At 36.1% G+C, this 26,652-nt stretch overlaps 1 protein-coding gene across 25 annotated transcripts in view; it reads right to left on the bottom strand.

Annotated features, from left to right (window-relative positions):
* The window catches only part of ARMC2 (armadillo repeat containing 2), a 100,327-nt gene that overhangs the window by 27,577 nt on the left and 46,098 nt on the right, over nucleotides 1-26,652 (bottom strand). For all 25 annotated transcript variants that reach the window (XM_065059655.1, XM_065059638.1, XM_065059641.1 and 22 more), the window contains 6 exons: nucleotides 17,253-17,323; nucleotides 13,549-13,641; nucleotides 10,829-11,004; nucleotides 9,457-9,559; nucleotides 6,817-7,040; nucleotides 1,328-1,473 (listed from right to left, as the gene is read on the bottom strand). In XM_065059655.1, coding sequence (XP_064915727.1) covers nucleotides 1,328-1,473; nucleotides 6,817-7,040; nucleotides 9,457-9,559; nucleotides 10,829-11,004; nucleotides 13,549-13,641; nucleotides 17,253-17,323 — 813 coding nt within the window. The remainder of the gene's footprint in view (nucleotides 1-1,327; nucleotides 1,474-6,816; nucleotides 7,041-9,456; nucleotides 9,560-10,828; nucleotides 11,005-13,548; nucleotides 13,642-17,252; nucleotides 17,324-26,652) is intronic.

Genomic DNA, 26,652 nt, shown 5'->3' with positions numbered 1-26,652 from the left:
CTAATTTGTATCCTCAGAATATGCAGTTCACTAAACTTAAGAAAAAAAAATTGAAGCACTAGGAAACTTTAAGACAATTACTTTTACTCCATATTGAATTCTAGATCAAGTAAATGTCCTTGTCAGAATTACAGTGTAAGTATCAATTACATTTAATTACAAAGCCATTACCCCACTCTTCATGGCATTTTCCAAGTAAAAGAAATGCTCTCTTCTTAGAAGAAGTAAATATGCTCAAAGTGCTGTAATAATTGCTAGAACTCAACTCATTTTCAGGAATAAAATTAGAGAGACAGATGTGGACAAGGTGGCATGGAATCTGGGAAGCGATTCACGTGCTTTGCAGGTAGCACAAAAGGCAGAGGACCAGATTTGCCTGTTTTCAGCTGTGGAGAGGAAGGAACGAGAGTCTCTTATGTACCTGCTCTTCAAAACATGACCAGTTCTCATCTAGCAAGGTGAAAGTGATAGATAATTTGGAGGAGCTGAACAGGAAGAGAAGTCCATAGCAGAGTGACTCAATGAACGTGGAGCCACAGGCAACATGACTCATGACAATGACAAAAGAGCAATGGCAAATACTTCACCCAGAATGAGCATTCATAAATCATGGTTATAAGTCAACTTCTCATGAAATTAATTTCACAACTTCTTCAAAAATCCTTCAACTGTTTGCAAGTCCATTTAGCATTGGATATTGCAAGCTGGTGCTTACAAAAGGATCTTTTGGGGTGATTCACTCATACCAGTCTCCCTCTAAAAAGCACATCTTGGGAAACCACCACTGAGCTGCTCATAAAACTGAGATTCTTCCAGTGCTTCCATCTGTACACTGGAGACCTGAACCCACAGACTAATCTCTGTGACAGCTCAGTACAATGCATGCTGATCACATTTTCTCTTCCCTGTATTTTATTTCACAATACACAGTCCCCAACATAACTTAAGCTTGTGTAATTTCTGTCATTCATTTTTAAAAACATGGACTAAAATAGGATTAATAAATACACAATAATGTATGTAGCTTTAAAATATGAGAAACGGTACTTTAAAAAACTCAGAATCTGCGGGATCAAAGAATAACACAATACAACAAAACACTTTTAACAGGGATAATGAATGCAGGTTTGTATGGCTACAATAAAACAATTCTATCAGTATTAATAAAGACACAGTTACCATACAAAATCATCAAAAACTACACAGATCTTTAAAAAAAAACAATAATCTATGTAATCCTTCCCATTCTAGTGTTTGATCCTGCCCTTCTCAAAGCAGTAACGCTGACTTGCCTGCTTGCAGCAACAGCACCGTGTTCTATACATACCTGAATATCCTGATGATATAGGCGCACACGTCCTTGTCGCTCATACGCTGCTCTAGCGCCACGCAGAGCTCAGCGGCTGCTCCCCTGCAAATGAGCTGCTGCCTTGCCGGGGGCGACTCAGCCAAGTTTCGCAAAGTCGCTGTCAGCTGCATGGAGAATATCGAAAGGTTTATTAAACACAGCTGTTTACAACAGAATCCACACTGTTTTGAAAATGTAATAAAGCTCATATCTCCTTTATAACATCTAAGGCAGTATGAATACTCTGGGAATGTTCTGCAGGTAGGTATCTACCAGTAAATTATAATGGGAAATGTGTACGTAACAAAATTGTGTATATTGAAATAATTGTTTGAAAATGAAAGACTGATATGCTGGCCTTTGCCTGCTTGTAACCTCCTCCTTTGAGGGAAACATGATCTTTAAAATCTTGTGTGCATGTATACAGCCATACACCAATGGGAAATTAGGTGAAATGCTGTGGATAAAGTGTTTTTTTGCGTAATGTCTGATCTCACAAATTTACATTTAAGTCTTGCAAATTAATACTGATACATAATATATATTTTGACAATAACTGTAAGTTGCAAACTCAGATCAACCGATTTTAAAGACAATAAAATTTATTTTTATTAAAAAATTAAAAAAGCTAATAAAGAGAAATCTACTATTCAAACAGTATAGAAATGTAAAGCTTAAGTCCTCATGTCTATTTCGGAGAAAATTTCAGAAGATACTGTTCTATTTCAAGGAGTCTTAAGGATAAAATATCTATCACTTGTAGATATGCAAAATGAATCAGCTATTGCATATTTTGAAATGCTCTGGTTGTTTTCCAAGATAAGGGTATTCAAATGCCAAGGTCAGACAAGTAAGGACATGTAAGTTAACTGTGGATCTAAACCAGAACTTACTATAAAATTAATGTGAAGTCATTTAATCTAATGTGAATGTGGGTATTCTTCAAACTTTCCTTATTTTAAGAGTAACGTATTTAACTTAATTTGGTTATAAACTTAGTTTGATAAGATACAAAGACTATCTGTTCAAATTGTCTATAATCACAAAAAAACTCTAAAAATTAAGTATTTATCGCTGAATTGGACTGCTTGTCCAGAGATATGTAAATGCTAACTTTAAAGGAAAAATCTGACAGAGAGCAGGTTAAGTTGTTGTGTTTGAGGAACTTTTGTTCGAAGGATTCTATGTACTACCCTGTCCGTTGTTCGGCAGCTTTTAATTTGCTGTCCTACTTCAACAAATGTGACAAAATGTGCATGTCCTCAGTTACCACATGAATGAAGAATGAAAACGCAATTCAAGATGTCCTGTAATGGAACAACAGGAGAGGGAGCAATGCGGCAAAATGGAGAAGCAAGGTACAGAGGAAAGAAAAATTATGTGCCAATGTGAATGTGATATGTGAATGGATTCAGCTTCAGCACTAAATATGGAATGCATACTACATTCAGAATAAACATCAACTGAACCTATGGTAGCCATTTGCTTTTACCTCATATTTTAAGAATATACCTGGAGTTTTTTACCCTAACTAAACAATTGCAAAAACATATTTCCAGGTATGCATTCTTTTACAAGTCATGATGCTTCAAAAATCAACACAATCCTGAAATAAATATTTTAAAATAAAATATTCTGATCTAATACTTTGCTATTCAAAAATTTTGGTGGAAAATTTCCTACCAAACGGAACAGACACAGAAGACTCCATTCAACACTCACATAAAAGATGTTCACAGTCAGCCTAGGATGGTATTTGTTGAGTTCTGGCTAAACTTCGCAATGAAGAAAATTAAGGATAAGCCACATATTAAAAGTGTTGTTCAAACTTTCACTGCAGCAAGAAGACTTATATATTAGATGATGAAAAAAAATATCTTTATCAATAGATAATGGTGCAGAGGCCTCCAAAAAGACAGTAACATTTTTCACTGCCTGAGACAGATAGTTCAAAACACCCCAGAAGTAAATTCTATGAAGAGGCATCATCACACAAAGACAGGCTGGAAAGGAAAAGCAATGTAAAATAACATATACACTTAAATGTGTGAGATAATGAAATTCAGAAGTTCATACATGCACAAAAGAACAGCTAGTACGCAAGTGAAATTTGGAAAGTACAAATTAAAAAACAATAGAAGCTACCCAGACTGAAGATGAATTCAAGAGATACACTGATTGCTTCAAGCAGACACCGTGATCCAGGGAGAAATGCATAACAATTTGCTCTAGCAATCCCCACCAGCCCTAATTCTTATATTGCCATGTGGAAGATCAAATTCACCCAAATAGAAAATTTAACAGCAGACAAATGCTGTTTTTAAAGGAGAAGACATTTAAGTGCTTTTCAATTAAGGAACACAGAGTACTTGTTAAGTCTTGTCAGTGACACTTGGTAAGTCTCGGCTTTTGAATAAACATTACCATATTTCGTACAAATATGATCAGACTATTAGGTGAAGCAATATAAAATGAGTCAAAGATTACCTTGGTTTCACGTCCTCTATTAGGGAAAAATAATTAGTATTACAAACATTTTTATTCTTGTATTGTGGGACTTCTGAATAAAATCTATTGTGTAACAACAAAGAAATCAGAGGGACTTTATTCCCACTAAAAGGACCTGGCAAGATTATGTATAACACTGCCATCTGGTGATTGTGCAATTGCACATTAAAGAATGAAGAGTTTGTCCTAGTTAACTGAGCTACTTCAGTTACCAGGAGTAAGAGATGGCAAAGCCTCCCTCAGCGACCACTGTAATTATTACACGTGATTTTCTCCTCCAGTATAATTTGCTCTCATTTCCTGGAGACTTGTATTTATTCACTATTACTTTATGCCACTGGATATTTGATCTTTTGCTACAAGTTAAAGTATGCCACAAAAACTCCCTTTATTCTTTAAACATGAGTCACTGAAGAAACTTTCTTCGATGCTATATCCCTGAAAACAGAACTATTCCTACATCTGTCTATGATGACTGAACAATTAACTCACATGGAAGAAATGGCACATATTAATGTAGATTTGCTGAAGAAAATGATAGGAGAAAACCACACAGGAATTCCATATCAGCAGGAATCACTATGTTTCCCCCCAGAGGAAGAAAAAGGAAGTATCTGTACTACTACAGAAGAGAACACAAGTGACACAGCAACCTCAACGAGAGACAGACGTCACTATACTCAAGGCCTTGTCAGAAACGGCCAGTCTGTTCCAACTCTCCAAAATAATTTTGCTACACTTCCAATCATACTGAAAACAGCAAAGATAATAATGGCCCCCAAAAAAAGTGTAAAATATAACATTTTCCCTTCACACATTTGTAAATTAAACCCTTGATTTAAAAACTTAAATTTATCCACGTGACAATGATGGAAGAAAAAACATTTCTGCAAAGTCGTGGGGAAGATCAGACGGCTAATCAAACAGCTGAAAATAATCTGATTCATTAGTTTTACTCCTTGGACATCACTTGTTATTTTTAAATGCCGCAACTGGCAAAAACTTCTTTTTTATATCTATTTAACATTAATTTATCTCTCTTTCTACTCAACAGGATTCCCAATTATATGTTTTATATGATTAATGCCAACAGCAGCCACCAAACTTCAGTAACATGCTTTGCTTTTAACCATCCCCTTCCTGCTACCAGAAAAATCAATATTTTTAAACTACATAGACACTACAAGGGATACAGGATACATATCTTTCATTTAGGTTTTAAAATGCCCACACAAAACTACAACCTAAATTTCCACTCACTGAAACGACTGCATAGCTTCCATATGAAAGGCATAATGCTCTACTTCTTCATCTAAGCCTACTTTTCTTATAACTTAGGTGTTTTAAGTCACTGTCTATCATCTTGCAAATTACACTTGGAACAAAATCTATCCTGGACCCCCAGTCCCTCCTCAATACTTTTCAAAAGGGGGTTTTTCTAACTAAAATGATTGCTTAAGGCAGCACTACGGTAGCACTGGGATTTGCAAAGTCTAGCAGCATTCAAGAAAACAAAAATCTTAATAAAATAAAATCATTAAAACCTTGATTGCATGCAGACCTGAAGTTTGTACACCTTCTCTTGAAAAAGAAGGCTTGGAAATCCCATATACAATTTTTGTATAGAACATAACGTATGATATCACCAAAATGGCACAGATTATTTTATAACTGTTTGAAAATCTACAGTTCCACAAGAAATTTAACATTCCTAATTCTAAAGATAGAAGCATATAAAAAATAATTTTATTATTCATATAGGAACTTAATGATGACGGGATCAGATAAGAAAGAAAATAGGAACACGACAAGCACGAAATTTCCGGTTTCATCATATATTCTCCCAGTCTTCAGCAATTTGCCACTTTGGGACTTCCTTAGCCAAATGTAAGTATTAAGCCACATAATTTCACTCAGTGCTTTGTAGCATCTCCCAATCTGTTTATGTTTGTATTAAATTGTACACACTATTCTGGAGAGACACACCTCATAGCTTCACTAAAGTAAACAACCAAAACCAGTAATAGTAATGTGATGATGCAAGCTGTTTTCTCATATAATCTCAAGTAGTATAAAATCTTGTTTGTAAATTAGTAGACAATTAAAGAAATCCGGCATATTAGGTAGAGAAATTTAGTGTAAACGCTGCCTCAGAAAACTGTCAAATTTCTTTTCCTATGAAGTCTCAAAAGCTTACAATTATACCATTCACTAATCAATAATTTCAAAGACAAAAAAGCCAGGAATCTACATGGCAAATCCTTGACAAATACAAAAACCCTTTATGCATAACTTAGGATTTAGCGACATAAGCTTTTTATAACCTTTTTTTTTTTCCTAAAACACTAAGATTTCAACAGTTTTAGGGCAAAGGATTAGAATTCATAGCCATCAAGGTAGTTCACATGTGAAAAGACAGTTTTGAGCCTGCTGTCTTCAAAAAGTTTCAAGAACTGTTGGCTTTTACAATTACTTTATCCTTAAATGACAGTTCTTCAAAAACAGTTTGTCAAAAAAATGTAGCTATATTTCGTATGCATTTTTTAAAAGGCATTGTGCTTGTAATAAAAAGCTTTTGGTAATCTCCTAGAATATTGCAGAACTGGGTTTCATTTATTATCTCAGTTTAAATAATTTACACACAGAACACTTTTTTTTTTGTTTACTATAATATCCAGAACATTGTCAGCACCATAAAGTAATAATAAGAAACTGATTTTATTAGGTACCTAAAATTATTTCTATTAACTTCAGAATTTCTAAAGCTTTTAAAACTGACAACACAAAAATGTCTACAATAACTTAGGTCCTGAACAACTTCATGTAAGCTACTTAAAAAGAAGCCTATTCAAATATAGGTACAACTCTGTCAGTAGCATGCAGGGTTAGCTTATCTCCTCTAATTAAATTTTCAATTTGTCTTCAAAGTGTGTACTTGCAGAAAAAAAGTAAATACAAACCTGGACTAATAGATGGCCCAACTTGGAGAAATATGTGTCATTTTCTTTTGTATGATTATTAATCTGCTTCATTAATTGCAGAAACATTTCAATAGCTCCTTTGTTGACCATTTCATTAAGGAGTACTGCATTTCCAGACATGAATTTTATAGCTCCCATGCAATACAGGAGAGCTTCATGGTTTTTGTGTAGATCTTCAGTTCTCAGGACCTCCAACAAACAATCTAAAAGGAAAATCAGTATTCAGAAAGTCTAATATAAACATTTATATTTGAAATAGTTCAGTCACTGAACTGGGGAAAAAAAAACCATTCAGATTGAACTCTTTATTATATATTTCTAATAAGTAGGCTAGAAAAATTGGGTGTTTGGATTGAAACCAAGAAACAATTATTGCTGAATAAGAGAATGGGCCTGACTTTTGTTCTCCCAGGCTTTAAGAACCAGCACCAGTTGTAAACACATAGCAGTAATCATTGAAATCCTCAGTCGACATTTGCAGAAATCCTGCGTGTGCTTGGAATTTTGTGTACTAAACTTTACACATTCCAAATAGGTTTATTCCCATGACTGACTTAAAAATCAAATGTCTTAAAGCATCTCAAATGGAGCACAAAAAAGCACATCTCACATTTGAAGTCTACTCATAGCCTTTTTAGATTTACTTTTTATGTAGGTAAAGTTACTGTAACATTTTTGTTTTATGCTACTACTGCCAGGTATCTGAAATGGTAATTGCTGTTAGCTCAGTGTATCCTTCACAGTCCAACTGAGATATTCTAGATTTGGTGGGTGTATCTTAAATAAATAAGTAATCCTAACCAATTTTATACTTTTGAATTTCTAGTAACTCACTGAACCATGTATTTACTTCTGCTTCCTGTGTTCCATCCAGGTGAATAAAGACATTTTCCCATCTCATTAAACTTAAGAGATTTATGAAGTTTTTTCTGTCTCACCTCAAGTTGAAATTCTCCTCAAGTATAATATAAGGGCGTATATGGATGAAGTACACACGCTCCCAGCTCACGCCCAAACTTTTACCCTCACCAACTGCCCTTCTCAGTATCCAGCTATTTTGAGATGAATGGTTAATTTATTTCTTCTACTGGAGCTGGTCACAGGGCCAGAAGAAGGAAAAACGGAATCTATAACCCAGGGACTGCAACAGCCACTGATGTCATCATGATGATGACCCAGCTTCATGTCTTCCGCCTGGACAAGGTGGGGCCAAACCATAAAGAGTGAATAAACAAACAAACAACCCACCCCCCACCAAAAACATTCCTTCCTTCATTAGCTTTTAAAATACAGGGAAAGAAGAGCAAGTGAAAGAAAAGTGAGTGAAGGTGAAAATGAGAGCAAAAAACCCAACTCTTCCACAGACATAGCCACTCAACTCGACCAGATTTTTGTATAGTACTAATCACTACAAGACTGTAGTCCTCAGTATCCAAAGTCAGTTGAGTCATCTGAGCTCTCTCTTTTCTCCAAGTCCTTTCCTGTTGATCTTACTACTGGAAAGGCTTATCCAGTCTTTATTTCTGACAACACTCGCATACTAAACTTTAAAAATCATGACTACTCTCATCATCTACTTAAGCAGATACATACATATGCTTTAACTCATGCACATGCAACAAACGCTTGCAAGGTCAAGGCCTACATCAATAAAACATACTGTTTTAGTGAAAGGAGCGGCCATCAGTCAATACTGACTATCATACACTGCCATTTTCTTCATATTTCTCATATTTGCAAAGTGTGTGTGTATGACACAAAGTCACAATCACGAAAGAGATCTTAGAGCAATTGCTGACAATTCTCCAAAACCATTGTCTAAAAAAGCCAATGATCATTCCCAATATCCTTCCTGATGATGGCCAACAACACAAACAGCATTATTTTGCCTCAATAACATTTGGTGCAGATGCATCTTGACCTCCACAGCCAGTTTTGTTCTGTACATCTCAAAAAGAATCTACTGGAGTGGGAGAAGGTATAGAGAAAGGCTACTAAACAATGGAGGGAATGGCACAATATCCTTTCAGAGACAGCTAAAAGGCTGAGATTCCTCAGGCTGTAGAGGAGAACACAGAGATATGTGATACGACTGCAGTTTAAAAAATCATGAAGGTGGAGGGTAAGCTGAATGCAGAAACTCTTACAAATCCTGCAAAACTACAGGCAGAGGCATGATGAAAAGTAGATACGTTTAAAACAGCAGACAGAGAACTTCTGGAACTTGTTGCTCAAGTAGACTGCAGAGGCAGACAGAATCAGAAAGTTCAAAAATTAATTAGGCAAGTTAATGAACAAATGATCTATAAACAGAGACTAAAAAGGATTAGGCAGCGATGCACTATCTAATATCCCTAACAGAATGTAACAATTCCAGATGCTGGGGTAGTATAGTGGAGACAGAACACAGGAAACATATAGGCCTCCATGCTCTCCCTAAACAGCATCCCCTGTTGCCATCGTTAGACACAAAATCCTGGACTAGATGGACTCTTAGTCTGACCTAGCAGGCAATCTGTAGGGTGTGCACAAGTTAACTCTGAGAATGTTTCTTGAAAGAGGATCGAGCTAACTATTGAATTTCAACATCTAACTTATATACATGAATGGAATATATACCCAATAATCTATCATTTCGAATGATGTCATCATTTTCTTCATTCCTGCAAATTTTAAATGCAAGCTTGCAAACACTGAGAAGATTTTTTCCATCCACTTTCATCTGCAAAGAAAGTAAAAGACATAAAAATCACAACTAAAATCTACATACAAAAATGCACCATAACATTTTATAAGTTCAGACACCACGGCAAACTTGTATTCTCACAAAACTATTAAATTCCAGCAGAAGCCCTGACTGCACACTGAGCCAAACTGAAAAGTTTGCAGAATTAAAGGACTCTGAAACATAGCTGTTTTAAGCTCTGTTTAGCAAATTGTGCTGACTTTAAAATAACAGATGATATATAAACTTTTAATGTATTTTGTGCAGGTAGGAGATCAGTAACTTGCACCTTTTTTTTTTTTTCCTAATTCACTCTTACAAAGAAATTCAGCGTAGGATTCACTGGTTCGGCATCTATGGCCATATCACAAAGAAGTCCAGTACAACAGTACGTCATGATGGCAGTTATCCACAAACATCAGAAAATGAGAGCTTGTGATGTACTAATGGTCATTGAGAGCTCATGAAAGGGAAGTAAAAATCTTAAAAATACAACAACAAATCTCTTCCTCTGCATTTCAAGGGCAATTTATTGTCTTGTTCACGACTTTTATAAGATTCCCCCAAAAATAACTGTAACAGAACTTTTTTTTATAAGCACCATTTAACATCCAGGTAGTATCTGAATGCATGATTATATTTTCTGATTAAAGTAACACATGCTACCTTAAAGGAGAACCCTCCACCCACACAAATTACTAAAACGTCTACAATACAATGCTAGTCTGTATCCTTTCACCAGTGACCGTCCACACATAGTTAGTAGAAGATGAACCAACAGGTTCAAAAGCACCAAATTAATTGAGAGTTTTAACCAGAAATACTAGAGAAACAGATCATTACATTTACATTCAAAAGCCCCATTTTGGTGTTTTCAGATAAAGGTTAATAAGGTCAAGATATTGTTAAAAAACTAAGCTTCCTTCCCATGTGTATTTTTTTTTTAATTATTGTTTTGTTTAAATCCCTGCACGTGTACCACAGCATAGGATACTGTCTCTTTTCCACACCTAACCAAGATTCCCACCACCATACACCAACTATGCATTTTGGTACCCCTCCTTTCTCTCTCTGACGTAACTTCCCTGCAAAAAATTGTCTCCAGCAAGTGCCAATCTGGAGACCAGTATCTGTATGGCAAGAAATGGTGTTTAGGAAAGGATTAGTTTAGACACAATTTAAAAGTATGACATGAAATCTAAATGCAAGTTGTAATTCACAATCTTGAGCTTCACATTCTACCAAACAGCATGTTAAAACACTTACAGCCAGAATAATTTTTGCCAGTTTCAGACAAAGTGGATCTGAATCAATGTCTACAAGTTTATATAATGTCTTCAGAAGCACACTTCTTCTCTTAAATCTTTTTCCAAGCATATTTCCTTCACTCAAGGCTTGATAGAGCTTGGTGCAAGCCAGACAAAGATTTTCTATATCGTCTTCTACTTGAAAGGGGTGGGTATGCAGAGAAAAATAAAGAATAATTATCAGTGCGACCTTTTCCAGAGCATCTCAATAGAAAAAGACAGGTGAGAACAAAATAAAAAATGAGTTGCACAACACTAAGAAAAAAAGGTGCTCAATAAATCTGATAAAATGACAACGCAATCTTCAGAAACAATTTTACGCTGCTCTTTCGAAAAGGTGAGGTTTAAGCCAAGCAATCACAAAGCCAAAATAATATCAAAAGCCAAAATGAAACTCACCTTTAATACTTAATAATCAGATTGACCAAATGTCTACCAAGAAACTGTGAATCTGAATATACTCTTTAAGGAGCTCCACCAAACATTACATTTGAAAAAGAGACAGTTAAGGAATATTTTTCTGCCTGTATACACAGCCTAATACATCAAACCTTGCTGGGATTAAGAACAAGTGAATGTAAAAACTTGTTAGAACTCTCTAATGCATAGTAGATGGGCAAGATACATCTAAGTGACTGTTGGCCTACTGACAAAGAAGTCATCTACCTCTTAGCCTGAATCTCTTAGACACTATTTAAAACACACACACAAAAAAACCCAACTGCAGTAAACTATTACAAAACCTGCATCTCAATACAATGGAATCATGTACAGGTTTAGATAGAAAAGGCAAAGTCTTGCCTGTTTTTAAAATTCAAGAGTGAGGGTTTTTTTTCTTTTCTTACATTTGCTTGTGTCTATAAGATGACACTAATAAAATACCATATAAACCCACTTAAACTACCTGTATTGACTCTGCATTTACTCAGGACGTACTGAACAGCTGAAATAGAGCCATATTCAAGGAAGAAAAACACTTGTGATGAAATATATATGGACAGGAAATGACAACTGAAAACATATCTAAGGCTCCAAACCTATAGGCCCATTCAAGGACCCACCTCTCATGCTGAGCAGTGCCTGGAAGCTCTCGGTTTGCAATCATCCTACCCAAGGAACAGCAACGACTATTTCAGTTCTGCTCCCATCATGACAGAAAAGTTAACAAAAACTTTAAGACGATTCCAAACCTCCTGCTCCAGTAAGCAGTGAAACAGGAGTGGCAAGGAACCAAACTTGAAAGGTCTCCACTCCATTTCATGAAAATTAACATCAACAAAAATTACTCGTCGCTCATCCCATGGGGCATTTTTGAAGCTTATCCTCCCTTGAGTACTGGAATGTAACAAAATTTAGTGTTTGCTCCTCTAGAAAAAGAGACTTTAGGGTTCTATTTCTTTTTGTCACATAACAACCATCTCAAGTGCATGACGTTCATAAGATTTTACACAATACTTAAGTTTCAGGTCAAACTTCAGAGTTTTGAATTGGAAGTTTTCTGCAAATATTTTTGAGGGAGAAAGGGGAAGAAAAAGGCTTTTCTATTAAAATATAAAAAACCAAATGTGACCTAAACGCCTGTGCAACGTACTAGCTGAAAGATATGAAGCAAGTGACTGCACACAAAGTTTAAAAATATCGAAATACCAACAGATCCACTCAAAAAACTAAAATGTTGAAATTCTAACATTCATTTTGATAGGTGAAACAGTGATCGTGCAGTAAACAGCCTAAATAAAGCAATATAACAAGCAGCTGCAGCAGAAAATGATGCAGTTCAGTTACAATCTGTGTGAATATTCAAGAAGCAGCAGAACTCTTAACTTTAAGGTTTTTGTAGTACTACTAATGAGAAAGAATCATTAGATGATTTCATCTATTATCAGAAAAAATTGGCCATAATCAAGTTTTTTTAAAAGCTAAAAAAACCCCAACACACTAACCAAATCAAGTAAAGACTGAAGAAAAGGGGCATGAAAATTGATTTTCCATAGTTACATTCATGACAAGGGAAACACATGATTAGATTTTACCTCTAAATAATGTTTTGCTTACCTACAAAAAACATCTCACTATGCAAAACCCTAACTCAGGGGCCCATATTTGACAATCTCAGCATTAAGGAAAGAAAACGTGAAGTTGCACAGTTGTTTTCAAATTTCCTGATTGCTGTTTTTCTACATATCAGTGGCAGATGTGGAAATGAGAATCCTGTCTCTTTAAAATAATGATATATTTTGGAAATCAGTGTTATACAGGTGTTTCATACTCAACAACACACATTCTATGCTTACAACGGTAATTGTGTGCAGTATTTTATTCTTAAAATTATTACCTTATCACTGACTGCTAAGCTGGCAGAGCTATGTTGTCTAAAATAAGGTAACTGAATTAGACAAGATCTTCTCTAAGCCAGTATTTTTTTTACAGAATCACAGAATGGTTGAGGTTGGAAGGCACCTCTGGAGGTCACCTGGTCCAAGCCACCTGCTCAAGCAGGGCCACCAAGAGACAGTTGACCAGGCCAGTTCTACACTGCAAAGTCACCGAACATATCAAAGCATAAAAGACAACAGAGTCCAACTACTGTTATTCTTTTGTAGTAAACACTAATAAGTCCCACGTTTCCTGCAGGAAACAGTGTGGAAAATACACCCTTTCCAGAACAGCATGACGCACCTTTCTCCAGTTCATGCAGAATTGGTAGAATCTTTATATGCCAAAAGAGTTCTTCCTCTTCTGATTTATCTCTTCTTGTTTCATCCTTTAAGCCTTCAAAATACATTCAAAACAAAAGCACATATTCAGTGAATGTTTCCACTTCTACACAGGTAAATAGCTACAAATACTTTATTCATCAGTCAGAAAAAAAAGTCTAAAAATGTATAATTTTGCTATATTCTGGGTTATTCTACCCTTTCAAGCTTTTGTTTATATTTACCTTTTCTCAAAAAAAAAAAAAAAAAGTTCCAAACAAAAATAGATGCATAAATGTTTTGTTATGTAAAGCCAGATTTGTTCTTGTTTGCTGACATTAATGTTTTTTTGATCACTTAACTGAAAGGTAATGGCTACTTTTACATCAACATGTCCTACTATTTTTCAGCTCTGTGTCCACATGACAGCCTATTCTGTGTTAAAAACTACCCATACTACAGACAATCCTCTGGGATTGTACAATTTTATCTAGTACATATGCACAATATTACACCAAGCTCTGTTAACTGACTCTTTGGTCAGTTAGGCCTTGTTAGCAATTCTAACCACTTCATGTAATTAGTTTTGAGAATTTCTCAGCTCTAATTTTGTAAAAATCATGCTTCCCTCCTATTCCTTGTTGCAGTAAACAATTTCTCACACAGAATCTTGGGAAATGAATAGCAAACTACAGATATCTGATTTTTTTCCTCCAATAAATATGTCAAAAAACTTGAAGGCAACCAACTCCCAGTTTTCTTGGCCACTCTCAACAGATCTTCTCCACAGTGACAGCAAATATCAAGTTAAAAAATGGCAGAGCAAAAAATCAGCAGTCTGGAATTCTTCTGGAAATAAGACTGGGAGTGTGGATCTGTTTTCAGGTTGGACAAGGGAGTTGGTGAAACATAGTTTAATAAAACATGGATTCCAGGACTGACTTTCATCTGGATGAAGTATTACTGGGAATTATTCCGACTTGCTGAACATCCTTGTCACATTCACCGGGCATTATGTGAAGCAACAGAATTCTGGTCTTGACCATTGACCCACTACAGTTGGAGAGCAAGAGTTTCTGCACAACTTGAGTTTTAAAGGATCTAAGAATTGCTTACAAGGTGCATGTAGGCATATTTTTGGAGTTCAAGATGAGGTCAAGCTCCTTATCTTGCAGGCAACCAAAGTTGTTGTCATAAAGACAGGGTTTGGTTTGCTGTTTCTTTGTTTGTTTTTTAAATAGGAAAATAAAAGAAACACAGCTCCACTAAACACGAAGAAAGCCTTTAAGACTAGAACATATACAACTTTTGAAGTAACAGATCTGTCAGAAAGTATCTCCTATTGTTCATTACCAGCTTTTGCATTTAAATGACAACGTAAATTTTTAACATACTTACTATCAAAACCAAAAAATACTGTACTATATGAGAACACTGATATTGAAGGGTTTGCTTCATGAGGACAGTATCTCAGACCTTAAAAAAGTTACTGTCTACTGAGCATTACTTGGAACAGTGAAACACTTACAGATTTCCTGACTATTTTACAAGCCTGCCCTTAAAAAAAAATCCAGACTCTTTTTGCCTATCTGTACCAAATTTAACTGTCTACCTATATTTTACACAGAATGAATCTATTAATTATATCTATTTCATCAGATTATACAAAAATGCTGCTGTTTTGTAAGTAATACACTCGTAAGTAATACACTCGTAAGTATGTTATTACAATTACTATATATTGTTGGTGTATGCATATATACATATTGGTATAGGTACATGTTATTAGGTAATACTATTGTTACTTAATTGCAGACCTTTTTATTTTCTAGATCAAATGAGTTAATAGTCTTATTTAGATCAATGAGTAGCTTAATTAACAAAGCACTAAGCAGCATTTGCAATGAAGTGAAAGTTTGGCTCCAGATAATGTAAGAACACAGCAAATGAGAACAGCAGAATAGTTTGCACTGTTCCTTCCTGCCACAAAACCCACATATCAACTCAATTATTTCTTTTGTTTCCAATTTGTAGCTACCTCTCAAACTGAAAGATGGCACTGACTTTCTAACTATGCACACGCTTAACTTTATTAAGCAAGAAACAAAATAGTTCCTGTATGCATTTCCAGATATGACCAAACTTCTCACTAAAAAAAATTTTTAAAAGCCATTCAATTTTTAGTTCAGAACAAAAACAAGTGATTTTTTTTGTGCCACTCTTCTACAAGTTGTCTCACATTCATCAGAAAAATATAGCAACCTAAAAGATATAATGGCATAGTTTTTTAAAACAAATATCTCTTGTAACAAGGGAAAAAATATAATAATCTTCTACTAAACAATATTGATCCTAGCAATGAGAATGAACAGGAAATACATTATTATAAAGAAAAGCAACATTAATACATCATAAACTTGCATGTGTCTCAGTCCTGGGATATTATTTAAGTTCTGATTAAAAGTTATGGCACTAGTTGTATTTAAAATATTGCAGGAGCTGTCCTGAACCTTATAATGGACCGAATTGAAATTCAACAGTAAAAATACTCAAGCAAAAGAATTCAGCAAGTTGAAGTTCATTGTCTCAGTTTTTCACAGGTCTTAACCACAGCTTTGCATTCTGGGCAGAAAAAAAAATATCACTAATCAGTCAAAATTTATTGGTTGCTGTTTTTAGCATGTAAATACAAGAGCCTTAGCAACACTGAGCTCTCAAAAGCTGTGTACTGCCTGACTTATCATGTTTAGCCTTTTCATGGAATACTGAGTGGCTATTAATACATAAATATTAAAACAGTCTACCTCCTCTTTAAAACGTGAAAGTATAAATACAAGTCATATCAGAAAATAGGAGTAATCTGTAAATGAACAGTCTTTCCAGGAGCCCACTATAGAGAAGAAACAACTGAGATTTCCTTCTGCCATCCCACTGTTTATTCTGAGATTAAAGATATAGTATGCACAAGCTACGGAAGCTACATAATGTTAAAAAAAGCAGATACAAAAAGAAACAATCCTAATAACACACATGATTTTTCAACAGCACAAACAAATTAAAAGGTTTATAAACATAGAAGATACAGCCCCACAGAATACTAACTCCCATGACATGTTAAATGCTCTCAATTCCTCTGGAGGAAATGAAAGCAGAGTACACTACAACCTTCGCTAGAATGATCCAGAATAACGTAACTTCTCAGTTCTAGAAAAATAGTAATAAGGCATAATAACAGCAGAGTAGAAACTTCAGGTTTCTATAGCAGATTCTCAAATGTGCACTTGCCACGTATTAAACATGCTAGCAATGAGGAAAAATTAATTAAAATCCGTTATGTAAAATTAGCAAAATGCATCCCTACAGGGCAATCCAAAATCTGTATCTTCAGCTAATATAGCTTGGCATAACTTTATTAGTTCCTGTACAATTACGCCAGTTTACAAAAAGTGACGGACAAACAAGGTGTTAATGGACTGGCAAATTCTTAAGCCTGCATGTGGGAAAAATGAGAGAAAATATCAACAGATTTTTAGAGTTCCAATCCCTTGAATAGTGTTTCTCTTTAGTAAAAACAGTAAAAAAAAGAGTACATACAGAAAACTAAAATACTGTTCAGTGATTAAAGAAGAAAAAGATCTTCAAATCACAAAATTTAGATTATTTCTATTTGACTGTACTATGAAGTACCTGTTACTCTTCTCTTCCAGCCTGTAGTCCTTGGCCATGATGAACTGGTGCCAGGGTTCTTCATTTGGTCACTAAAAGATACAGTACATACACATACAAAATACATCAGAATAGAATGCTGAAAATGCCTCTTTCTTCACAGGTGCTCAGTATGAGATCTGCATATTAATAACTAATTGGAAAAGATTATAATTTATTTTACTAAGTTAGTAGGTTATCTGCTTATTAAAAATGACATAAATAAAACTCCCTCCAGCATGTATTACAGAAAGATCTTTCAGAAATGCTGACATATTTACACCACAAGAGGTCACCATCATGGAACACAAAACCTAAAGCATTTCCACTTGTACAATAAAAGTGAAAGCTGAACCAAACTTAACTTGGAAAGAGACAATTTTTACTTTATCATCAGTTTCATTAACTGAATATAAACTCAACTAGCTTAAAACTGTAAGTTCATCCATTCACAAGGACAGTGATCTCTTCTGATAGAATTAACACTTTTAAAAGCTTTAATGAGAAGAATTTTCAAAGAAACAAACACTTTAGTAACCTTCAGTGAAAATATTAGCATTTTCAGGTCTGTTCACTATTGGTAACTGAACAGTGGTCACTAGTCCTCTTAGTGTAAGAAACATGCATGTTGATGTCTCTTTGTAAAGCGACAGTGAATAATGCCATAATTCCGGCTGATTGTATGATTAGTCTTTCTTTAGCCACAGGAAACTACTACATATACCTGTGATAAATCTATTCTGTTTGCGCAGCCACGCACTCAAGCAGCACTGATCTGAAAGAACTAAACAAGATATAGACTCTCTTTGCTACTAAACAGGAATCTATCCTCCTTTAAATTCTGTACTGAAGACAAAAGTCTTATCTATGTTTTCTATTCTCAGTGTATGTTTAATTTAATACTTCTTATTCCATTTGCAGTTCATGTACCAATACAACCAAATCTTCTAACCTTCCTTCTAAACATAATAGTGGTATGTTAGCAATGTTATTTCTGGGTTTTTTAACCTGTTAATTTAGTTGCTATAAGGCTTAAAGCTAAACTGTCGCTTAAGTGGTTTGCCGGACTGGCGCCTAAATCCTGTCTGCCAGTCCAGACAGAAGATGTAACTCATCCTATCAACAGATGGGGACAGAATAAAAGACAAAGCTCTTGTAGGGTCACTTCCCTACAAAAGGGACTGGATGGCTCCCTGTGATCAGTTAAAGATTTCCCAAGCAATCACATTACAGAGGAACACTTGCTTCATTATGGCTAACAGTGGAGAGCGCTTTCTTTTTACAGCATGAAGATGTAAGTGCTCCAAAATCCAAATGCGTACACAAACTATCTTGACATATTTTCAGCTCATATACAGCAATTCCTACACCTCTGGGGAAGCAATGCTTTTAAAAAATAGACAAGTGCTTACATCTCTAAAATAAACCAACATCTGTAAAAAACAGGGTTTCTACAGCACACAATAAATACGATTCAGTGTATTAATAGAAATCAAAATTTGGTTCCATTTATCTGAAAACCTCCTCCTACAAACTTTAAAAGTTTAAGAAATGATTCCACGAGGTTCAACCATCCCAGAAGTCAAGACTATAACCTGAAACAACACTGTATAAGAAAGAGAATAACAGCTTCAGTCACCTGATACTAACCCAGCTATATTCAGAAATCAGTATCTTCAGAAATGTATGTAGGCATGATACTATCTGCCTATATGAATATGGATATTTGAGTTTGCTTCCCTCAGAAAAAGTTTTGTAACTATATTCAGTCTGTGCCTCTTTCCCTAAAATGTAAATCCACAGGATGAATCCAAGAAACTGTAACAAACCTGCAAGTTTGGCAGGAAACAAAAGCAGCTGAATAGAAAAGACACTGAAGCAAAGGATGTGGTAACCAGCTAAAAACACCACATATTTGAGATGAAGGGTAAGATCATGTCACAGTCTGAACTGCATTAAAAAAAAAAGTCTGGTTTGAACCTATGATTTCTTAAACACTGGTATAAACCAGTTTAGAGACGTATGCGAGTAGGAAAGCAGATTGCTGTACTGCTGGTATTCACTGAACTATCTGTACTTTTGGGAAACATCCTCACAAGTTAAACAGCTTAACTGGAACTCTCATTATTTTGACAAAAAGAATACATTGAGTACATACATAAGAATGACTAGTGGGCAGGCTTGTCTTTAGGGACTATGCACAATTTATGAATTTTGTGCGAGATTACAAAATCTCTTCATGTATCTTTACCATGCTGCCAACTCCATTTTAGTTACAGAGACTTTTGCTTTTTTGTTATCTTTTCACTTTCATGTAAGGCTGAAACTTGAGCAATATCTTGTTAAGAACTATGCAGTTAAAATGTAATCAACCTACTCTAAAAAATGTTACCTACTATTGAAGGGAACTGGCTTGTCAAGAGAGTGGTTGCCTTGGAAACAAAGTCACTTGGCAGAAATCTGATCATCTGATAAGGGACTCATCAAGAAATCAACTGACAGAGGCTCTGATTATTTACAGAGGAAAAAGAACCTGGCAACTGGATCATCTCTATCCCTCTCATATAAGGGCAATCATAGTAGTGCCAATGAGGAACACTGCTTTCTTGAATATATACAGACTAAGCGGACTTCCAAAAGGAAGGTAAGCCAGCACTGCGGTAGTGTGTTCAGTATTTTTCCCTGCATAATTAAGTGAAAGCAGCATTTATTCAGAAACTCTGCATGTTTAGATGTTTACTTGCTTGTTCTTGCCATGCACCTCTTGTTAACGGTAAATCTGCAAACTCACACCTTCAGTGGTATTCCAGGGAAAACCACATTTCTAGGAACTGCATCCCAGAGGCAAAGAATTGGGGTAGTTCTCCCCAAAGAAGCTGCACACAACAGCAAGGTGCGATTCACAAATGTGAGTGCAAGATCCCAATAGAGGAATAGTGCCTGGGCTCTTCCCTCATACTGCAGAGCCTTAAACACCTGAGAATCCAGCTACCTCATTACTTGTAAAGCAGTCTGGCAATGGGCTTGAATGTTGCACCACACCCTTCCATACTGTTAGACCCTCAGCATGGTCCCTGCTACAGTTTTGGCCCAAGAAAGGCAGTACTTTCCTTGACAAACACCTGTGCACAGGCCACAGACAAGCAGAGGCAGGGGCATCCCCAGCCAGCACTTCTTGCATGGTGGAGAGAGGGTTAAAATACTTTCATTGTATTACCATAATCCATGACACAGCAGTTGGCCACAAAGCCAGAGACTCTTTGTTTAATTTTTATTAATTATTAGTACAGACATAGCCCTGGTGCCCCATGGATTATTCAGTTACCATTTAACAGGGACACATAGCCTAATACTAAAAAGTTAATGCTGTTCTACAGAATTGTCCCTCACAAGCACCTTTGATCAGTGAGGTAGCAAAGCTTAACTGGAAAGAAAAGAGAACATGATTGTGTTTTCTGAATAGTCGAACTGAAAGGCATTCCCTCTAGACACTACTCTCTCTTCTCATCATGGTAAGGTTCTTGTAACACCTACCTATTCTTACAACTTTGAGAGGCAAAACTAGAAAATATGGAAGTGGGAGAAGAACAAAGGAGCATAGTAACTGAGATAGTGCAATAAAGGATGAAGAATGTAAGGGTTAGTTTTCAAAGAGTTTTCAAAGAATAACGGAGAACGAGCAAAAGATAAGGGCAGTGTGTATGGAAAAGGCCATTAGCCCCCTACTATCTGCTTATGCAAGTGCCAAAATCTCACATGACTTTGCTCCTCCAGAGATTATGAACCTCTTCTCTTTCATCCAAGTAAACTGAATCTGTGGATCCTCTCTCCTGGAGAGAGGAACTGGGACTGTTGCATGTAAACCAGAATCTGAACAGTGTCTTACAAAGGCCATGAGCTACTCACATGCAGGCTGCTTCCTGTGAGGAAGCCATACACAGTAGACACTAGCTGGTGTCTGGAAATACATTTATTTTCCATTTTTAAACAAGGAAATGAAACTCAATTGTGAACTTTGTGATCCAGAACTTAATAAGATTCTGCAAAGCACCCCTAAGTTTGTATTTATAGGTATCTTTTGTTGGCAAATTCTACATGACTGCTTAAGGCAACTTCTTTGGGATGAGGGGCGGTTGAAGACATTGGAAGAACAAAACTAGTTTCCACCATCAGAAATAGAAGGAATATGAGGCCTAACATCCAAGGACTTTATGAAGACTGATTAACAAAACAGCATTTTCTCTCACTCAGCTCCACACAAAAATTTCCAAATATCAGTAAATCTTAAACAGGAGCAATATTTAAGCAACATTTCTAGGTAACTTGGAAGATAGCTTACAAAAACCCACAATACTAAAATTTATAGAACATATGTTTACATACATTTCATAAAAATATGAACTAGATTATAGACTAGTTAGTCCAAAATCTTGTCTTCAACTTCCTTTTTTAGTGTATCAGAAGACGACATAAAACTGGTATAGACACCATGAGAAAAACTTCTTCAGAAGTTCCTTCCTGATAAGAAGCATTACTCTGTGTTGTCACCACATAAAAGATCTCTTATCATCCATGTGCTCTTGATAAAATGTTGCCCTCATTGCTAACTTCTAGTAGCATTTTCTAAAGTAAAGTAATATTTAGTTGGGGGGTGGAACTCAGTTTATTTTTAAACAAATTTCTAAAGCATTTGAGTTTATTGCCTTTATTTCTTTGGTGCCTTTTTTTTAAGTCAGAAAACTGTAATTATGAGCATACAATTTTTGAGCATCTATATTTGCAGAGCACTTTCTAGATATATAGCACTACAGTTCTAATCTCCTAAATTCCTTCCTCATAAGCAAATCTAAGCCCCTGGTAGTCTCACTGTTTGGCCTTACAGCCCTTTTATTTTATGTCTTTATTTTGATAAGGTCAAAAACAAAACCAGTCATACTTAATGTGAAAGTATGCTAGCAATTTATGTAACAAAAATATACAAAAGTCATAATAGGTGATGCTGAAAGTCGTACTTGTCCAGCATCTTCTAACAGTGACCAAGAAGCTTCTTAGATGCCTCCAGCAAGGAGGGTGCTGTTAGGGTGCTCAACCTGCACTTCTCCTTCAGCTTCTGCCTTTGTGTTTTCTACCCTGACGCATCCCCCACCACCACCCCGTCTTTTTTCTTCCATTTTCCTCCCATAGTCACGCTATTTCTCCCCAGTGCATTTTCCTTCTTTCCTTCATTTCGTCCACTAATCCCCTTCAAGCCCCAACAAAATTCCTTTCTCCTTGTTAATTTTAAACCTGAAAACACGACTCCAATTTTTATAAATTTTTTTTTGATCCTTCATATATCGATGTTTTCAGCTCTTCAAACATCCAGGAGAGCAATTTCTAACTTTTCACAAAGCTCTAAAAGCAGCCTAAGCACTGCAGTAAGTAAAAGATGCAGACTGTTTATACATAAACACAAGCTCTGAACATCTGATTTTACAAACACGCATTGCGTGCATTGGAAAGCCAGACGTGACGTATCTGCACCCAAAAATCAAGACATTTCACTAAGTGGGAAGAAGAACAGATATGGAGGAATGCTAAGCAGATTCTGAGGGCCTGCTCAGGCAAGCCAGATGTATCAAAAAGACTACTAGGTACAAAGGTGTTCTTTCAGACTTGATCAGAGCTCAGTCCCCCTGATTGTGGGTAATCCTGAAACAGATATGTCCTTCAGAAAGACAGTTCTTTGAGATGTTACTGACAAGTACATTCAGACTGTGATTCGCACTGTAATGTGGGTTTATTTTTAATGCTAGCAGTATCCAGGATGGCATGCCTTCTGTTGATAAGGATCATTTGGCTATTTAAGCAGTTGTGTATTTTCCTTTCAACCAAAGATTCCTAAATTCTATATAGACTACAAAGGGAAAAGCTGCAAGGATGTGTTGTGAAAGCATATACACAACCAAAAAGTCTCTAAAAAGAACAGGTAAATAACTTGTTTTTCCTCTTTTGAGTGCCTGCTACAGGGGAGAAGGAAGAGCTCTTTTCACACAACCAAAGAGGGTGTCACAATGCACCCTCCCTGCAGGTATTTATGTACATTGATAGGACCCCTTCCAAGCCTTCTGTTCGCTAGGATAAACAGTCCCAGCTACCTCAGCCTTCCTTGTATGAAGGACTGCATCACCTTAGTAGCTGGACTCTCTCCAGCAGCTCCATATCTCTGTTGCACTGGAGAGTCAAGAACTGAGCCCAATACTCCAGATGCAGAGGAGGTTTTCAAGATGCAGATGAACAGGGTGTTAGGTAATCTCATCTAGGCTCCCTTTTCCACAAAAGATTGGACCAGATGACCTTTTGAGGTCCCTTCCAACCTGAGCTGTTCTATGAACTTGGAGTCCACCAGGACGCCCTGAGTCTTTCTCCACAAATCCACGTCCCAGCTGGAAGGCTCCCAGTACATACTGGTGTCTGGGGTTGTTCCTTCCCAGGTGCAGGACTTTGCACTCACCTTTGTCACTCTTCTAAATTATTCAGAACAGTGATCTTAGGAATCAGGTCTCTTGGCAGGAGCACAGGGGAGCATGATGCAAAGATACCAGACCAAGTTTATCAGGGCACAGCCAGACACAACAGCTTCATCTCAAAAACAAGCATGGCAGCCCCCAGGAAAATTAAAAAGGAACTAAAGGTGACCATGGGAATCAGAGAAATAAATATGATGCAGCAGACCCTGAGTCTGCAGCAAGGAACAAGGTGGTGCAAGAACCCCAAGGCAAAGGAGAAGGGGAGTCTGATGTGGAGCTGGAGCAAGTGAGAGAGACCACGACTCATTTTCTCAGACAACGTTCAGTTACACAATGCTTAAGAGCCACTGCTTTACAACATAAGTCCTCTGCTACTGGGATTCTTCCACCACAAGTGTTTAGTGATCAAGAAACAAGAGTTCTAACTCTAAACCATAGTTACTGATTTTTAATAACTAAGACACTGTTCCGCAGACTTTGAAAAGAAGTGTAAACAACATCCTAGTATTTTTGCCAAAGCAACTAATAGGAATTGGTTTCAGCTTTTGGAAAAATGAGAAAAAAAAATAGTATTTTATCATTCACACTCACATAAATTAATTTTTTCCATATGCCAATTAGCATTTGCATTTTTCATTAATGCATTTACTCCTATTTAATTATACTATCTAGACCTTTTACATTGCCTAAAGGACATCAGAATTAGTTTTCTGTATTTCTTTTCATTGGTTGAATAGTAGGGAATATGTTTTTGCGGGTTTTGTTTTAAACCAGGTGATTTCTTCCTGACCCATAACTTAGCACCTGAAAGACACTTGATGTCTTTTTAGATACAGAATTTAGATATCTTTTGAGGCAAAGAATTGACCTTCACTGAACCACTGAAGAGAACATGTCCCTGTTTTGCTCAACTACCACTGAACTTTCCTTTCTGTGATGTCATCTCAGGGACAAACAAGACAGATACAAACACGATGTGGAAATAATTAATAGGTGGGCCTCAAAAAAAAAAAAAATTACAATAGCAGCCCAATTTTTAAAGACTATTTTCCTTTTAGAAAACATAACAGAGACACAGTAAATTACTTGCGGACACCTAAAGGAAATATAAATCGAAGTATTAAACCAATGACACAAATTTCTAGTCAGTCCTGTTTCTCAGCTACTAGGATTTTCAAAAGCATGCAAATTATTGAAAAACTGATAATATAGATGTCCTGAAATTATTTCAGGAATTGTAGAGGATTATATCATAAGTAACATCACCAGAAAAGACAAAAATTAATGCAGTGAAAAACTATAACTGAGACTATAACTATAACTGATTCCACTGATATGAGAAAGGATAAATAGTAGAAAGGCAATGCAATTTGCAAAAATACGTTGACAAATAGGCCAACTACACTCTGAGTCATCCTAAAGATGAACAAATAACAATTCCTCTATAAACACAGTCATGGGCATAGCCCATTACTGATGATGGCTCCAGCGATTAAAAAAATACAGCATTCTATTTATACAGGCTGTTGATAAAGAACTTGATGCACATGTTAAATAGTAGGGCCTAAAAGAACAATAGAGGTTGATGAAAAACCTATATCCTTACTCTTTTTATTCTTCACAGTCTTTGCATCTTCTGCCTAATACAGAAAATATTAACAATATGTATTTGTGGCAGGGCATCTTTAAGCAAACAGACAACTGATAGCCTAATTCTAACCATTAAAAAAATATCTAAAATACTAGCCTAAATAGGTTTGAGTCTGAGAACCACAGCACCTTCATCTTCCTAACTTGAATTTGCATAAGCATCCTCATTCTAAGCAAAAATTCAATCTAAATCCTTTGTTACTATAGTCCTACCCGGACTGAATTGGCATTCCTTTTTCACCCCTTGCATAGCATACTATCCCATTCTAGAACTACCATTCAATTGGTCATAAGGACCCTCAAGACCTACATCTCCCAGATTTGGAGACCAATGCCCTTATCCTGAGACTAATGACTAGAGTGGAAAGACTCCCTTTGGAGCGGGCTGCAAAAACGAGCCTAAACCCCATTCTCTCTTTCACAAGAGGCCAGAGATTAACAACTACCTGTTGCTCTTTTTTTTCAGAAGTCTATAAAATTCTGAAAAAAAAATAATTCTTCATTCCCAATTTTCTCTAAGTATCCTCTGACCCTATACAAAAACACACACCTTCCTGGAAGGGCAAGTGTTGTATTTTATTCCGAAAACACTGTAGAAAGCTCCACCTGCGAAAGCTTTCCCACCACTCAATCATTTCTTTCTTAAATCAGTGGTCTGAACAGCTAGTGCTGAGGCAGAAATACAGAAAGATTAGTTAGGAGTAGATTAATTTCCTGTTCCCATGTCTGTATGAGAACTCCAGAAGCTGAGAATATACGTAGTGAGAAAAGACAAATCCTGGAAGAAGTCTGGACAATCTGCAGCAATATCAGCTAAATCATGGTGTGAATATTAGTTTGTTGTATGTCATTCATTTCAAAAATTCACACAGAGCAAAACAGAACAGGCATTTCCTTCAGGAAATAAATCTATCTCTTCTGTAGGAATCCTTTTCTCTAAGAAGGAATTAATATTTTGGGTGCAGATATGAAGCTAGTTTAAGCAATCAGACAGCAATCAGTTGTCCCCTGCTTTTGTAGTTTTCTACTGAAGCATTCCAAAACTCTAAAAAGTACAAGAAAGAGAAAATAGTCTTACGGAAGCAGTTGATAAACACCTCTCAAGGATTCTGTCAAACAGGCATTTAATAAGGACAGCAAGGATGATGGAAGGTAGGACACAGTATATCTTCTTTACAGCACCTTCTAATCCTTTTGTAGCTATTTATGGTAATAACTTTTTT

This window comes from Columba livia, chromosome 3, assembly GCF_036013475.1.
Source record: "Columba livia isolate bColLiv1 breed racing homer chromosome 3, bColLiv1.pat.W.v2, whole genome shotgun sequence".
NCBI classification, from domain to species: domain Eukaryota; kingdom Metazoa; phylum Chordata; class Aves; order Columbiformes; family Columbidae; genus Columba; species Columba livia.
This window is presented reverse-complemented; position numbering and strand designations above follow the sequence as displayed.